This window comes from Coregonus clupeaformis, chromosome 37 (genome assembly GCF_020615455.1).
Source record: "Coregonus clupeaformis isolate EN_2021a chromosome 37, ASM2061545v1, whole genome shotgun sequence".
NCBI classification, from domain to species: domain Eukaryota; kingdom Metazoa; phylum Chordata; class Actinopteri; order Salmoniformes; family Salmonidae; genus Coregonus; species Coregonus clupeaformis.
The window spans coordinates 28,797,434-28,815,495 of NC_059228.1; the positions used below are offsets into that span (position 1 = coordinate 28,797,434).

Below are 18,062 nucleotides of genomic sequence, written 5' to 3' on the forward strand. Positions count from 1 at the left end.
GAGTTTCAGGCCACTGTATTAAGGTAAAACTAGGCCCTCAAAATAAGGCCTTATGAAATATGTATTGTATTGTCTTAAATAATTTGATGATAACATATTCACTTTGGATCTCACTTGGTGAAGGCCCAGGACTGAAAATTAATGAATGCAACAACCATGTGTCTGTCACTAGCAAACACAGTCATAAGTGGAACTGGTAACTCTAAAATTCACTCGAAAGGCACAATGGAAATATGCAAATAAGACTCAACACGCTACAGCTTGGCTATTCATTTCCTGTTCTTGAGGGCCCCAACATTTCTGGTTTTTGTTTCTACATGGATTTTCGTATGATTTTTCAAAGAACCATCTCATTTAAGGTTATTCAGAGAACCTAAAATGGTTCCCCTATGGCCCTCAAACTCAACTCTGGACCTCAATGTTTTTTCATTGTTCTCTTCTAATCAGGGACTGATTTATACCTGGGACACCAGGTGGGTGCAGTTCATTGTCAGGTAGAACAGAAAACCAGCAGGCTCTGGACCTCGTAGGGTAATAGTCGAATAACGTGCCCTATCGCATCGCATTGAATAACCTTATTTGGTTCCAACTTGAACCTTTATTTGAGTGTAGAGGAAAACCTTGTAACTTCCTTGCAAATAATTAGCACCTACTGTATATCATCAACCCACACACATGGACAGACATAAAAGAGATGCTTCTGAATATTTGACAAAAAATATATCAAATGATATGCCACTGAGAATTAGTCAGTGACTTTGTATTAAGTCAAAACAGGTGCCAACTGTTCAGTATATATTAGCACATAGATGTACTAAAGACTATACCAGATGTTCTATTAAGAAACAGACCTAGACTTGCCCTTGTCATACACTACTGTCTTCATTCCTTCCATTGCCTTCCTGGTACATTTCTGTAACCCCCTCCCCACACTGACAAACCCCACTCCTACTCACCCACACAGCCAAGGCCCTCCTGGGACTCCTGGTAGCCCCGGTCACACAGGCAGCGGAAGGATCCGACCGTGTTCTCACAGAAGCCGTGGCTGCCACACACCGTGGCGTTGACGTTGCACTCATCAATATCTGCAGAACGAGGAGGAGAAGGGTCAAGGTTTAGGTAGCTGTTGTTCTATACCGTCTCAGTGGCAGAGGTGGTTCCTCAATTAGGACCAGTTGACCCACAGAACAGCAGAAGCCTACACCCACTGAGCTGCAGTGGAACTAGTCTCAAGTTTGAAGCACATCTCTCATTGGTGTCATTTTTTATGAGTATGATCATCCAGACAGTTATATTAAATAAATTAAATATTAAATATTTGCTGTGTCCAGAGTTGAGGCAAAGCAGTAAAGTACAGTATACCATGAGCACACAGAGGCAAGGCCAAAAGAAATGAAAGGCAGATCCACACTGAAAAAAGTGTGTGTATGTTTGCATGCACATGTACACTACCGGTCAAAAGTTTTAGAACACCTACTCATTCAAAGGTTTTTCTTTATTTTTTTACTATTTTCTACATGGTAGAATAATAGTGAAGACATCAAAACTATGAAATAACACATATGGAATCATGTAGTAACCAAAAACGTGTTAAACAAATAATATATTTTTTAATATATTTTATATTTGCGATTCTTCAAATAGCCACCCTTTGCCTTGATGACAGCTTTGCACACTCTTGGCGTTCTCTCAACCAACTTTATGAGGTAGTCACCTGGAATGCATTTCAATTAACAGGTGTGCCTCCTTAAAAGTTAATTTGTGGAATTTCTTTCCTCCTTAATGTGTTTGAGCCAATCAGTTGTGTTGTGACAAGGTAGGGGTGGTATACAGAACATAGCCCTATTTGGTAAAATGTCAAGAACAGCTCAAATAAGCAAAGAGAAACGACAGTCCATCATTACTTTAAGACATGAAGGTCAGTCAATACGGAACATTTCAAGAACTTTGAAAGTTTCTTCAAGTACAGTCGCAAAAACCATCAAGCGCTATGATGAAACTGGCTCTCATGAGGACCGCCACAGGAATGGAAGACACAGATTTACCTCTGTTGCAGAGGATAAGTTCATTACATTTACATTGACATTTTAGTCATTTAGCAGACGCTCTTATCTACATTATTATTTTTTATTTTTTCATACTGGCCCCCGTGGGAATCGAACCCACAACCCTGGCGTTGCAAACGCCATGCTCTACCAACTGAGCTACATCCCTGCCGGCCATTCCCTCACCTACCCTGGACGACGCTGGGCCAATTGTGCGCCGCCCCGTGGGTCTCCCGGTCGCGGCCGGCTACAACAGAGCCTGGATTCGAACCAGGATCTCTAGTGGCACAGCTAGCACTGCGATGCAGAGCCTTAGACCACTGCGCCACTCGCACTCAGGAGTTACCAGCCTCAGAAATTGCAGCCCAAATAAATGCTTCACAGAGTTCAGGTAACAGACACATCTCAACATCAACTGTTCAGAAGAGACTGTGTGAATCAGGCCTTGATTGTCGAATTGGTCCTCTGTAGCTCAATTGGTAGAGCATGGTGCTTGTAACGCCAGGGTAGTGGGTTCGATCCCAGGGACCACCCATACAAAAAAAATGTATGCACACATGACTGTAAGTCGCTTTGTATAAAAGCGTCTGCTAAATGGCATATTATATTATATTATAAACCACTACTAAAGGACACCAATAAGAAGAAGAGACTTGCTTGGGCCAAGAAACACGAGCAATGGACATTCGGCCGGTGGAAATTTGTCCTTTGGTCTAGAGTCCAAATTGGAGATTTCTGTACCAACCGCTGTGTCTTTGTGAGATGCGGTGTGGGTGAACAGATGATCTCCGCATGTGTATTTCCCACCGTAAAGCACGGAGGAGGTGTTGTTATGGTGTGGGGGTGCTTTGCTGGTGACACTGTCTGTGATTTATTTAGAATTCTAGGCACACTTAACCAGCATGGCTACCACAGCATTCTGCAGCGATACGCCATCCCATCTGGTTTGGGCTTAGTGGGACTATTATTCGTTTTTCAACAGGACAATGACCCAACACACCTCCAGGCTGTGTAAGGGCTATTTTACCAAGAAGGAGAGTGACGGAGTGCTGCATCAGATGACCTGGCCTCCACAATCCCCCGACCTCAACACAATTGAGATGGTTTGGGATGAGGCGGACCGCAGAGTGAAGGAAAAGCAGCCAACAAGTGCTCAGCATATGTGGGAACTCCTTCAAGACTGTTGGAAAAGCATTCCAGGTGTAGTCCCCTGTAGCTCAGTTGGTAGAGCATGGCGCTTGCAACGCCAGGGTTGTGGGTTCGTTTCCCACGGGGGGCCAGTATGAAAATGTATGCACTCACTAACTGTAAGTCGCTCTGGATAAGAGCGTCTGCTAAAATGACAAAAAAAAAAGAACAAAAAAAAGCTGGTTGAGAGAATGCCAAGAGTGTGCAAAGCTGTCATCAAGGCAAAGGGTGGCTATTTGAAGAATCGCAAATATAAAATGTATGTATATATTTGTTTAACACTTTTTTGGTTACTACATGATTCCATATGTGTTATTTCATAGTTTTGATGTCTTCACTATTATTCTACAATGTAGAATAATAGTAAAAATTAAGAAAAACCCTTGAATGAGTAGGTGTTCTAAAACATTTGACCGGTAGTGTACTGTGTGTGTGTGTGTGTGTGTGTGTGTGTGTGTTTGTACATTAGACTCCACACCCTGCGAAAACTGTAATAAATATGCTCAAATATTAACACAGAAGAACACTAGGAAAATCATGGAGAGCGGTAGACAAAACATGTCTCACATAAACGTCCTCTTGTCTTGGCTGAGCTGGGCAAAGGTGTTCTATGGGGTTGAAGTCAGGGCTCTGTGCAGGCTAGTCAAGTTCTTCCACACCGATTTCGACAAACCATTTCTGTATGGACCTCACTTTGTGCACGGGGGCATTGTCATACTGAAACAGGAAAGGGCCTTCCCCAAACTGTTGCCACAAAGTTGGAAGCACAGAATCGTCTAGAATGTAATTGTATGCTGTAGCGTTAAGATTTACCTTTACTGGAACTAAGGGGCCTAGCCCGAACCATGAAAAACAGCCCCAGACCATTATTCCTCCTCCACAAAACTTTACAGTTGGCACTATGCATTTGGGCAGGTAGCGTTCTCCTGGCATCTGCCAAACCCAGATTTGTCCATTGGACTACCAGATGGTGAAGCGTGATTTATCACTCCAGAGAACGCGTTTCCACTGCTCCAGAGTCCAATGGCGGCGAGCTTTACACCACTCCAGCCAACGCTTGGCATTGCACATGGTGATCTTAGGCTTGGTGCGGCTGCTCGGCCATGGAAACCCATTTCATGAAGCTCCCGAGAAACAGTTGTGCTGAAGTTGCTTCCAGAGGCAGTTTGGAACTCGGTAGTGAGTGTTGCAACTGAGGACAGATGATTTTTACGCGCTTCTGCGGTCCCGTTATGTGAGCTTGTGTGGCCTACCCCTTCGCGGCTGAGCCGTTGTTGCTCCTAAACATTTCCACTTCACAATAACAGCACTTACAGTTGACCGGTGCACCTCTGGCAGGGCAGAAATGTTATGAACTGACTTGTTTGAAAGGTGGCATCCTATGACGGTACCACATTGAATGTCACTGAGCTCTTCAGTAAGGCCATTCTACTGCCAATGTTTGTCTATGAAGATTGCATGGCTGTGTGCTCGATTTTATACACCTGTCAGCAACGGGTGTGGCTGAAATAGCTGAATCCACTAATTTGGAGGGATGTCCACATACATTTGATTATATAGTGTACATGTACAGGAGTGAAGCCAAGTTGATTCTTTGTAGTGCTCACTGTCTACCAAAAGCAGTTGATAGGACAGAACAAAAATGCATGTAGATGGATGGGGAATGGTATGGAAAGGTGTGTTGATGGGTGAGGGGGTAAGGTGAGTTTTGATGGATGGATGGAGGAGGGTAAGATGAGATACATGGGTGGAAGAGGAGTGCATGACAAGACACTTGATTGGCACTTTAGTATTTTAAAGCGAAGGATTGGATGGGGCGACATCTGAAAGTTTGCAGGGCTATGGCTGCCCTCAAGATGCCCCCATGATGCTGACTCACCCACACAGATGCCCTCTGGGCCATGGTTGTGTCCGGGGGGGCAGTCCACCACACACCTATAGGAGCCCTCCGTGTTCTCACACTGCCACGCCCCACAGATACTCTGCCCCAACTCTGAACACTCATCGATATCTGGGAGAGCACAGAACCACAGTACCCCAGTCAAAACCCAGATAAACACCTATACACCCCACTGAACTGAACACAGTAGCGATGTTTGAATTGTAGTCTTCAGGATATCACCATCGGCATATAGAATGATGGGATATGTAGTTGTGTGACAGAGAGTGTTACCAACCCAGGCAAGTGTCAGTGTCTGCCTGCAGGCGGTAGCCACTGTCACACTGGCATCTGTAGGAACCCTGGCTGTTCTCACAGGAGCTGCCAACACACCTGGTGCCATCCGAGCACTCATCCACGTCTGCAAAGAAACACACATGTACACACATGTACACACACGCACACTCAGCATACCGGTATGCCCCATATGCCAACAAAAAAACATTCTCAAGGGGTGTTTGAAACAAACATCCAACAGTTGAAGACTTGGATGCCCTTGGATATCCTGAATGTCCGTTGACCGAGACTCATAGAAAAAGCTTAACGTTATCAGAGCCAGAGATGAAAGAGACAGAGAGAGAGAGACAACCACAGAAGCAGATGTGACAGGCCACAGCAGGTTTCATCTTCCTCTTGATCTATGCTGGACACAATTCAATCTAGATGTCAAACAGGCCCTCCCTGGAGCCCAACCATCCTTCTTCTTGGGTCAGACCATCCTTTGGCTGTTACAGGGGTGGACAGTCTATGGCCCCTTGGGGGTATTACAGTACTAAAGCTAAGCTGGGGTCTGGGTAGAAGAGCTGTGGGCCTGGACCCCTGTGCTTTGATTGTGGTCCAGGCCTCAGTCCCAGTCTGCTCCTCAGCTGTGGTTCTGCTGGTCCAAGATAAACAGGGGTAGTGGTGGGCTGAGCTGGAGGGACTGAGCTGGGGGGCGCTGAGGTGTTTTATGGCCTATTGCTGGTTCACTGGGCCCATGTTCCCAGGATTAAACAAGGTCGTGGCCCCACCTCAGGGGGGCCTATTGTGGAGACATGTTCAGGCTGAAAACATGTTTATACCACAGGGAGAAGGGGAGAGGAGAACTCCCCTAACAGTAAATGCTATTTCCTCTGCTTGCCTCCTTTTGCCTTGGGAGGATCATATGTCTGTCTATAGCTAATTGGAATCCCAACCCTCAGCCTCAGTGATGGCACCTGCAAAAGTAATCTGCTGTTAACTCTGCTGAAGGATGACCTGTTGGACAGCTTTACAGACTTGTACAACATGCAAGATGCTCACGTACTATGGAGCATCCGCCTAATTCATTTTCTTAGTGAATACTATCGTAGTTGTAATTGCTTATGTTGTCCAGAACTCCATACGTACACTACCGTTCAAATGTTTGGGGTCACTTAGAAATGTCCTTATTTTAGAAAGAAAAGCAATTTGTTTGTCCATTAAAATAACATCAAAATGATCAGAAATACAGTGTAGACATTGTTAATGTTGTAAATGGCTATTGTAGCTGGAAACGGCTGATTTTTAATGGAATATCTACATAGGCGTACAGAGGCCCATTATCAGCAACCATCAGTCCTGTGTTCCAATGGCACGTTGTGTTTGCTAATCCAAGTTTATCATTTTAAAAAGGCTAATTGATCATTAGAAAACCCTTTTGCAATTATGTTAGCACAGCTGAAAACTGTTGTGCTGATTAAAAAAGCAATAAAACTTGAGACTAGTTGAGTATCTGGAGCATCAGCAATTGTGGGTTCGATTACAGGCTCAAAATGGCCAGAAAAAAAGAACTTTCTTCTGAAACTCGTCAGTCTATTCTTGTTCTGAGAAATGAAGGCTATTCCATGCGAGAAATTGCAAAGAAACTGAAGATCTCGTACAACACTGTGTACTACTCCCTTCACAGAACAGCGCAAACTGGCTCTAACCAGAATAGAAAGAGGAGTGGGATGCCCCGGTGCACAACTGAGCAAGAGGACAAATACATTAGAGTGTCTGGTTTGAGAAACAGACGCCTCACAGGTCCTCAACAGGCATCTTCATTAAATAGTACCCGCAAAACACCAGTCTCAACGTCAACAGTGAAGAGGCGACTCCGGTATGCTGACCTTCTAGGCAAAGCTGCAAAGAAAAAGCCATATCTCAGACTGGCCAATAAAAATAAAAGATTAAGATGGGCAAAAGAACACAGACACTGGATAGAGGAAGATTGGAAAAAAGTGTTATGGACAGACGAATCGAAGTTTGAGGTGTTCGGATCACAAAGAATAACATTTGTGAGACGCAGACCAAATTATGGAGGCAATGCGATGGTCTGGGGGTGCTTTGGTGGTGGTAAAGTGGGAGATTTGTACAGGGTAAAAGGGATCTTGAAGAAGGAAGGCTATCACGCCATTTTGCAACGCCATGCCATACCCTGTGGACGGCGCTTGATTGGAGTCAATTTCCTCCTACAACAGGACAATGACCCAAAGCACAGCTCCAAACTATGTAAGAACTATTTCGGGAAGAAGCAGTCAGCTGGTATTTTGTCTATAATGGAGAGGCCAGTACAGTCACCGGATCTCAACCCTATTGAGCTGTTGTGGGAGCAGCTTGACCGTATGGTACGTAAGAAGTGCCCATCAAGCCAATCCAACTTGTGGGAGGTGCTTCAGGAAGCATGGGGTGAAATCTCTTCAGATTACCTCAACAAATTGACAACTAGAATGCCAAAGGTCTGCAAGGCTGTAATTGCTGCAAATGGAGGATTCTTTGACGAAAGCAAAGTTTGAAGGACACAATTATTATTTCAATTAAAAATCATTATTTCTAACCTTGTCAATGACTACATGTACTATTCATTTTGCTATATTTCCTATTCAAACTCATTTCATGTATGTTTTCATGGAAAACAAGGACATTTCTAAGTGACCCCAAACTTTTGAACGGTAGTGTATGTATGTATGCCTGCCCGCCCACACGCGCACACACACACGCACACGGAAGACCTCACTGACTAAGCCTGAGCTCCTGCATAAATCAGGAGTGACAGAGTACAGGAGAAAATATTCCTCCTTGTCTAGACAGCGAGCTCAAAGGCTTCCTTCTCTGTTTTTTCTCTTTTTTTACTGCAGGAAAGGGCATTTAAAACAACTCTGGCATGGGGCAAGACTCCTGGCATGAAGGTCTTTGGTGGAAAAATAGCAGAAGCCATATGTGAAAGAAATTAAAGCCACTCTCTTCCAGGAGCAACAAGGCATCGGCAGGGAGAGAGACAGTGCCAGCAGAGCGGAGGGAACATGCGGCATGAGACGGAGGCGTTAGACAAGCATCCGACTAACATCGTATAAATGTCAGATAAACATCAGTTGAACCAGAGAAAACCACAACCAAACATGGGACTGCTATCAATCAAACCACCGCTTAAGAACTGATGTTGTGGAAAGATTGTGTGTGTGTGTGTGTGTGTGTGTGTGTGTGTGTGTGTGTGTGTGTAAACGCTAATCGCCATTCACGGCCATTCGCAGTGAAAAAGTAACAGTCCCTATATCAGGGTTCTTCAATTCCGGTCCTGGAGGGCCGAAACACCTCTGTTTTTCATCCTCTCCTTCTAATCAGGGGCTAATTCAGACCTGGGAAACCATGTGAGTGCAATTAACTACCAGGTAGAAATAAAAAACAGAAGTGTTTCGGCCCTCCAGGACCGGAATTGAAGAACCCTGCCCTATATTATCAATGCACTTTTCTGCGATAGGTGGGTAAATGAGTCGACAAAATAAAAAAGATGCTTACGTGCATTTTTCCTCTACTACACCTCTGCATGTGGATGCAAGAAAGAGTGACGTGAGAGAGTGGGTGAGAGAGTGAGTGAATGAATGACTGGGTGAAGAAAATGAGTCACTGAATCAGTGAGCAGCCTCCTAACACTTATAACCACTCTACCTCTGCTTATATTACATTTCACCAGGCCTCTTGGTCCATAAAAACACTGCTACAACAACTACAGATCACTGGAAGAGGCAGTGTGTCATATTATTGTGTGGCCTACCTTCACAGGTGTGTGTGTCCTGGCTGGCAGCGAAGCCACTCTCACAGACACAGTAGAAGGAGCCCTCAGCGTTGAGACACTCCCCGTGTGGGGAACACAGCTCCGGGTCGTCCAGACATTCATCAACATCTGAAGGGGACAGCCAGACCAAGGCACAGGTGTGAGGTCATTCAACATGACACACCAGGGAAAGGAGGAGGGAGGGAGGGTGATACAGGACAGAGGCTTGTTAACTGTTGCAGGTGCCTAAGTCTCTGATTCCTCCATACACACGCATACACATGTATAATGAAGAACGACATCAGCATTACCACAAGCCGGGGAGATATGTGACATCACCTGGCCTCTCGGCTTCTCTGGCACGCTCACATGATGTGGGTGTGTGTATGTCAGAATAGGTTAACGTATTGGTGAGTGTGTGTGTGTTCAGGTGCATGTCTGTGTGTTTGTGTGTGTATAGGCATATACAATGATTGCATCAAAGAGAGTGTGAAGGTGTCTGTGTCTGTTTGCATCTATGTCAGTGTGTGTGTGTGTGTGTGTGTGTGTGTGTGTGTGTGTGTGTGTCTTTGCATGTATGTTTTGAGTACGTGAGGGAGTGAGTGGCCTATACCTAGACAGCTGGTGCCGTTGATCTGCTGGTAGCCCTGGGGGCAGATGCAGTGGTAGGAGCCCATGTTGTTGACACACTGGCCCACACTGTCACAGGGCATGGTCAGCTCCTGGCACTCATCCACATCTGCAAACAAAGGGACAGCTCTCAATGCAGGCAACACACACACGCATATACACATAATGCGCGCACAGATACACACACAAGCATGGACGCACACAGACACTATGCTTTATGGGAATATTGAGGATCTGTTCGACTGGTGGGTGAGTCTGTTTAAGGATTTGAATTAGGGTAGCTAGATATGTTCTATGATGTGTTTGTGGGATTCATAAAACAGAAATACACTGGATTTTATTCCCCTGAATCATCAACAAGCCTGAATATCTGACAACAATACAAGTTCAACAATCACACAAAAGAGAGTGTTATAAATACACTACCGGTCAAAAGTTTTAGAACACCTACTCATTCAAGGGTTTTTCTTTATTTTTACTATTATTCTACATTGTAGAATAATAGTGAAGACATCAAAACTATGAAATAACACATATGGAATCATGTAGTAACCAAAAAAGGGTTAAACAAATATATATATATATTTTATATTTGCGATTCTTCAAATAGCCACCCTTTGCCTTGATGACAGCTTTGCACACTCTTGGCATTCTCTCAACCAGCTTCACCTGGAATGCTTTTCCAACAGTCTTGAAGGAGTTCCCACATATGCTGAGCACTTGTTGGCTGCTTTTCCTTCACTCTGCGGTCCGACTCATCCCAAACCATCTCAATTGGGTTGAGGTCGGGGGATTGTGGAGGCCAGGTCATCTGATGCAGCACTCCATCACTCTCCTTCTTGGTAAAATAGCCCTTACACAGCCTGGAGGTGTGTTGTGTCATTGCCCTGTTGAAAAACTAATGATAGTCCCACTAAGCCCAAACCAGATGGGATGGTGTATCGCTGCAGAATGCTGTGGTAGCCATGCTGGTTAAGTGTGCCTAGAATTCTAAATAAATCACAGACAGTGTCACCAGCAAAGCACCCCCACACCACCTCCTCCATGCTTTACGGTGGGAAATACACATGCAGAGATCATCCGTTCACCCACACCGCGTCTCACAAAGACACGGCGGTTGGATCCAAAAATCTCCAATTTGGACTCTAGACCAAAGGACAAATTTCCACCGGTCTAATGTCCATTGCTAGTGTTTCTTGGCCCAAGCAAGTCTCTTCTTCTTATTGGTGTCCTTTAGTAGTGGTTTCTTTGCAGCAATTCGACAATCAAGGCCTGATTCACACAGTCTCTTCTGAACAGTTGATGTTGAGATGTGTCTGTTACCTGAACTCTGTGAAGCATTTATTTGGGCTGCAATTTCTGAGGCTGGTAACTCTAATGAACTTATCCTCTGCAGCAGAGGTAACTCTGGGTCTTCCTTTCCTGTGGCGGTCCTCATGAGAGCCAGTTTCATCATAGCGCTTGATGGTTTTTGCGACTGTACTTGAAGAAACTTTCAAAGTTCTTGTAATGTTCCGTATTGACTGACCTTCATGTCTTAAAGTAATGATGGACTGTCGTTTCTCTTTGCTTATTTGAGCTGTTCTTGCCATTTTACCAAATAGGGCTATCTTCTGTATACCACCCCTACCTTGTCACAACATAACTGATTGGCTCAAACACATTAAGGAGGAAAGAAATTCCACAAATTAACTTTTAAGGAGGCACACCTGTTAATTGAAATGCATTCCAGGTGACTACCTCATAAAGTTGGTTGAGAGAACGCCAAGAGTGTGCAAAGCTGTCATCAAGGCAAAGGGTGGCTATTTGAAGAATCGCAAATATAAAATATATTGTGATTTGTTTAACACGTTTTTGGTTACTACATGATTCCATATGTGTTATTTCATAGTTTTGATGTCTTCACTATTATTCTACCATGTAGAAAATAGTAAAAAATAAAGAAAAACCCTTGAATGAGTAGGTGTTCTAAAACTTTTGACCGGTAGTGTAAATCGGTGTATTGATACATTAAATGATAAAAAATACATTCAATTAGATTAACAATATTGATACCATGTTCAGAAATCCAATCTTCTGAATCATTATCACATTATAATACACACTGAGTGTACAAACCATTAAGAACACCTTCCTAATATTGAGGGATGCTGGCCCATGTTGACTCCAATGCTTCCAATGTGGTCCTCTGTAGCTCAGCTGGTAGAGCACGGCGCTTGTAATGCCAAAGTAGTGGGTTCGATCCCCGGGACCACCCATACACAAAAATGTATGCACGCATGACTGTAAGTCGCTTTGGATAAAAGCGTCTGCTAAATGGCATATTATTATTTATTTATTATTCCCACAGTTGTGTCAAGTTGGCTGGATGTCCTTTAGGTGGTGGACCATTCTTAATACACATGGGAAACTGTTGAGCATGAAAAACCCAGCAGCGTTGCAGCTCTTCACACAAACCTGTGCACCTGGCACCTACCATACCCCATTCAAAGGCACTTGAATATTTTGTCTTGCCCATTCACCCTTTGAATGGCACACATACACAATATATGTCTCAATTGTCTCAAGGCTTAAAAATCCTTCTTTAACCTGTCTCCTCCCCTTCATCTACAGTGATTGAAGTGGAATTAACAAGTGGCATAAATATGAGATAATAGCTTTCACCTGGATTCACCTGGTCAGTCTATGTCATGGAAAGAGCAGGTGTTCATAATGTTTTGTACACTCAGTGTATGTTTTAAGAACTTTCTTCAGATCTATCTAAACACAGTTAACTCCAATGTGTCTCAAATATCCACAGCACAGTAGGACATTGTACTGAATGAGTGTGTAATTGTGTATGTGAGGGTGTAATTGTATGAGCAAGTGTACAATGGTATGAGTCAATGTATAATGGTGTAAGTCAGTCTGTAATGGTAAGAGTCAGATGGTAGTGAGAGTCTTACCGTCACACTGGTCCCTTGCTGCAGAAGCCCTGAAGCCGGGCCCACAGTTACAGAGGAAAGAGCCCTCAGTGTTTTGGCAGTGCCCCCTGGTACACACCTGCTCATCCTGGCACTCATCCACATCTGGGGCACAACACACAACACCGTCAGGCAAAACCATCACACAAACCATCACACAAAAACAGTAAGGTTCAGGTGCTGCACTGAGGATTCTAAGATGTTTCACTAAAGTTAATAACATCCAACATGGCCCATTCCTATTTGAGGCTGAGAATAGGCATAAGAAGAGGAGTAATATGTCTAGCACATCAAACATATTATTAAGTCTATTATTAAGAAATAATAAAACTTTAAATAATGTCAATTTAATGCAACAGGTGTGTTCACAAAGTATTGTCAATGCTGTAGGACTTTCTACCGCATCTTGAATGCCCGTTGTGTCCTCACATTGAATAAGTAATATTTTGATACACAGACTTCCTGAGCAAGGTAGCAGAGAGAGAATTCTTCTCATTTCAGGTGTGAGGGCAAAGTGGGCCAGGTGAACAGCGAGGGATATTGATGTGGTGTATTGGGAGAAATACAGTTGAAGTCGGAAGTTTACATACACCTTAGCCAAATACATTTAAACTCAGTTTTTCACAATTCCTGACATTTAATCCTAGTAAAAATTCCCTGTTTTAGGTCAGTTAGGAACACCACTTTATTTTAAGAATGTGAAATGTCAGAATAATAGTAGAGAGAATGATTTATTTAAGCTTTTATTTATTTCATCACATTCAGAAGTTTACATACACTCAATTAGTATTTGGTAGCATTGCCTTTAAATTGTTTAACTTGGGTCAAACGTTTTGGGTAGCCCTCCACAAGCTTCCCACAATAAGTTGGGTGAATTTTGGCCCATTCCTCCTGACAGAGCTGGTATAACTGAGTCAGGTTTGTAGGCCTCCTTGCTCGCACACGCTTTTTCAGTTCTGCCTACACATTTTCTATAGGATTGAGGGCAGGGCTTACTGATGTCTTGAGATGTTGCTTCAATATAGCCACATAATTTTCCTTCCTCATGATGCCATCTATTTTGTGAAGTGCACCAGTCCCTCCTGCAGCAAAGCACCCCCACAGCATGATGCTGCCACCCCCGTGCTTCACGGTTGGGATGGTGTTCTTCGGCTTGTAAGCTTCCCCCTTTTTCCTCCAAACATAACAATGGTCATTATGGCCAAACAGTTCAATTTTTGTTTCATCAGACCAGAGGACATTTCTCCAAAAAGTACGATCTTTGTCCCCATGTGCAGTTGCAAACCGTAGTCTGGCTTTTTTATGGCGGTTTTGGAGCAGTGGCTTCTTCTTTGCTGAGCGGCCTTTCAGGTTATGTCTATATATATCACTTGTTTTACTGTGGATATAGATACTTTTGTACCTGTTTCCTCCAGCATCTTCACAAGGTCCTTTGCTGTTGTTCTGGGATTTATTTGCACTTTTCGCACCAAAGTACGCTCATCTCTAGGAGACAGAATGCGTCTCCTTCCTGAGCGGTATGACGGCTGCGTGGTCCCATGGGGTTTATACTTGTGTACTATTGCTTGTACAGATGAACGTGGTACGTTCAGGCGTTTGGAAATTGCTCCCAAGGATGAACCAGACTTGTGGAGGTCTACCAATTTTTTTCTGAGGTCTTGGCTGATTTCTTTTTTTTTCTCCCATGAGGTCAAGCAAAGAGTCACTGAGTTTGAAGGTAGGCCTTGAATTACATTCACAGGTACACCTCCAATTTACTCAAATTATGTCAATTAGCCTATCAGAAGCTTCTAAAGCCATGACATCATTTTCTAGAATTTTCCAAGCTGTTTAAAAGCACAGTCAACTTAGTGTATGTAAACTTCTGACCCACTGGAATTGTGATACAGTGAATTAAAAGTGAAATAATCTGTCTGTAAACAATTGTTGGAAAAAGTACCTGTGTCATGCACAAAGTAGATGTCCTAACCGACTTGCCAAAACTATAGTTTGTTAACAAGACATTTGTGGAGTGGTTGAAAAACAAGTTTTAATGACTCCAACCTAAGTGTATGTAAACTTCCGACTTCAACTGTATGACGAGACATTCATATGTGGTAGCAACTTGAGTGGCAACTCTTAGTGTTTCATTTACTTTGTGTCATATACTTTCATTGCCCCAAACAGCCCAAGTTGGTTATTGAAATTCCATAATTTATTCAGCAGGATCCATTAGCTTCACTCTGGGCACTATGGTCCGCTGAATAGGTTGAGAGCTGCCGGGCAAATCCTGAATGATTTATAAACATGCGCTACAAGGCCTCCATCTTAAAGGGGAATTTTAGCCAAAATCAATTTTCACGTGTATTTCTAGTCAATCCACCATACATACGGTCTGGAAATATCATAATTTAGCCTACAGTTGCATCATAGCTATCGAAACATGCCGTCTGTATAAAAAGTTCATAGCCGAGTCAAAGTATGTCACCATGCGAGACTTTGCACTTCCAACCTGCTCTTCTATGCCAGTGATTCCCAGAAAGCAGCATGTGCTAGCTGACTCCACCTCTCGCGCTGTTCATATGTGTTCAACCGATGGTGGGCGTGTAATTCAAATGATCTTCTGTGATCAATGTTTACTAGAGCTCTGCCCGATCCCATGCCTGCAACAATCAGGCCCTACTCTACCCAGGCCCGATTACTTCTGCCCTAAACCAGAAATTAGAAATAATTTCCTCTGTTAGTAAATTAGCTGCTCCTCTCTGTGTGTCACCCGCTTTCTGCACGCTGCTGGCTCTGCATGCACTCTGCTCATGCCGGCTCTGCGTGTATGTGAGTATAGCAACGGCTCTGCTTGGGCTGCTCTGCTCAATGACGAGACATGAGAGAGCACAGAGCATGGCTGTTAGCTACTTTCCGTCACTCAAAACTCCGGCAATCTCAAGGAACATTATTATTATTTCTGTGAAATAATCTCTCCTGTCTTATAAAAAGCACTTTTGAGACACCACATGAGGTTGGTGGCACCTTAATTGGGGTGGACGGGCTCATAATAATGTCTGGAGCGGAATTAGTGGAATGGTATCAAATGGTATCTATGTGTTTGATGCCATTCCATTCACTCCATTCCAGCCATTATTATGAGCCATCCTCCCCTCAGCAGCCTCCACTGTTTGACAACTACGTGTTGAACCAAGTTCAACCCAAACACCGACCACGCCACCCAGTTAGAGATAGGGGAATCTTGGGAGTTGTAGGAATTGACCCAAACGGACAATTGGGAACATCAGGACATTCAAAGCTAGATATCTAGACTCAAACATTGTTTTGAAACGTGATTTTATGTGAATGTGTCTACCTTGGACTACTGAAAACAACAAAACCACTGGATTACATGGGTAAAATAGTCCTTTAAGCAAGGTACCTTGTGACTGGCACAAAATACTGTGGAAAAAGTCAGGAAAAAGTGCTTTGCTGGGCTAAACTGACAGTCTTAGGCAGGCAGAGTCATTAACTATGTCACATATACAAACAGTGCCCGAACAAATGAGTAATTATGAGGTAGTACTTACTTTTACAGGATTCACTCTCTGCAGCAATTATGCCGTTTATATTTATGGACATTCTGGAAGTTTCTAACCAGTGGCTCATTCAGCTTGGGCTATAAGGGTAATTCTCTGAACTATGACATCATCCAGTTATAATGTCATCCAGTCTTCTAGATCACTTAGAGACTTGGTAGAGCTAGTTTTGGGCTGTCATTTGAAAGTCACATAGAACCGTGAAACACTAGATAGACACTAGGACATAGAATTAGGATGTTACCTTCGCATGATTGTCCATCTAAGCTGAGCGTGAATCCATCGTTACACGAGCAGACAAAGTATCCTTCAAAGTTGGAGCACTTCCCGTTGGCACAAGTTGACGGGTCCCGGCATTCGTCTACGTCTGGACAGAGTCAAGAAAATGGGAGGCAAAGAAATATATTCAAAGACTTTTACAATGTGTTTAATATCTTAACTGTTTAAACATGCTGGCATGTTAGGTGGATATTTGAAAAAGAAACTCCAGCACACTGGTATTCTTGCATGTGTGATTCATGGATTGGGCCAACCTTCACCTGGGTTGAGGTAATACACCTGGAACTGCATAATTTGTGTAAACAACCCTCATTATCTTGGATAGGATACAACCATACAGACACAGACCCATTGAAAGTTGGCATGATCTAGCTAAGGAGCTAAACCAGCACCACTACCTCCAGTGAGACTTTGGAGGTCTCCCTATGGGATTGGCTGTGTGACCCAGACATCTGCAGGCTGGGTTACTGCTGCTATAAAGGCCTATCTGGACTGTGTCACATGGTCTAACGATTTCCTGTCCCGACTCGCATCATGTCTACCAACAGTGGCTGGGTGAGGATACTGTGTGAATACTACTCACAACCATCCACCACATGCAACACATACTCTCTGGAAACGCTGAGTGATGCACCTTTCCTAAGGTGTTCTTTGTTCTTGTACAGTTGCGACCAAATATATTAGCACCCTTGTAGTTTTCTTAAATCATTTCCTATTTCTTCTAAAGTAAGATTTAAAAAATATTGGTCACCATAACTTGTGATTAGATTTTCAACATTACAGAACCAATTTTATTTTTGTAAACTTATGTTTACAATTTCAATTGAGAAAATAAAGACAAATGGCATGGACAATATTATTGGCACCCGGAGCTAGTACTCGGTTGCACAGCCTTTCGCCAAGATAACTGCAGAAGGGTGCCAATATATTTTGGCCGTAATTGTATGTGTCCATGGTTGGCATTAAACAGAAATGGATTAGGTTCCTAGAAACTCATGGTTAAATATGGCTGGGCAATACTGTCAATACAGGGTAGGGATTTCACTACTAGAATGTGTTTGTTGATTCTGCTGCAGGTCTCCCAGGCAGCTCACATGATGTCCTGGAACTAGGATTAAACCTGATGTGAGGCCTAATGCACCTCATTGACAAGACAGACATAGTACCACCAGACTGCCCTCAATCAGCTATACTGTACCCAGCAACCTACTCTGCATTCCACATGTAGCTAGTACGTTTTAGAAGGCGGGATGTATATGACCAACAGCAGGGTAAACACTTATTAGGTGTAAGCGCAGGGTGGTATGAAATGCTAAAGATTAAACGAGGATTGTCTTAGAAATGCTAAATATTGATATTGTCTCACTAAATACCTCACCAAAAATACAGTCTGTCCTAAATTCCCTTGCTTGCAGTCTGTGTGAGGGC

The 18,062-nt window shown here is 43.5% G+C and overlaps 1 protein-coding gene across 1 annotated transcript in view; it reads right to left on the reverse strand.

Annotated features, from left to right (window-relative positions):
* Positions 1-18,062, reverse strand: part of LOC121553785 (latent-transforming growth factor beta-binding protein 1) — a 163,456-nt gene that overhangs the window by 41,564 nt on the left and 103,830 nt on the right. Inside the window, exons 20-26 of the mRNA XM_045211486.1 lie at positions 16,600-16,722; positions 12,778-12,900; positions 9,816-9,941; positions 9,203-9,331; positions 5,411-5,533; positions 5,113-5,244; positions 957-1,085 (exon numbers count right to left, since the gene is read on the reverse strand). Of these exons, the coding sequence (XP_045067421.1) occupies positions 957-1,085; positions 5,113-5,244; positions 5,411-5,533; positions 9,203-9,331; positions 9,816-9,941; positions 12,778-12,900; positions 16,600-16,722 (885 nt within the window). The remainder of the gene's footprint in view (positions 1-956; positions 1,086-5,112; positions 5,245-5,410; positions 5,534-9,202; positions 9,332-9,815; positions 9,942-12,777; positions 12,901-16,599; positions 16,723-18,062) is intronic.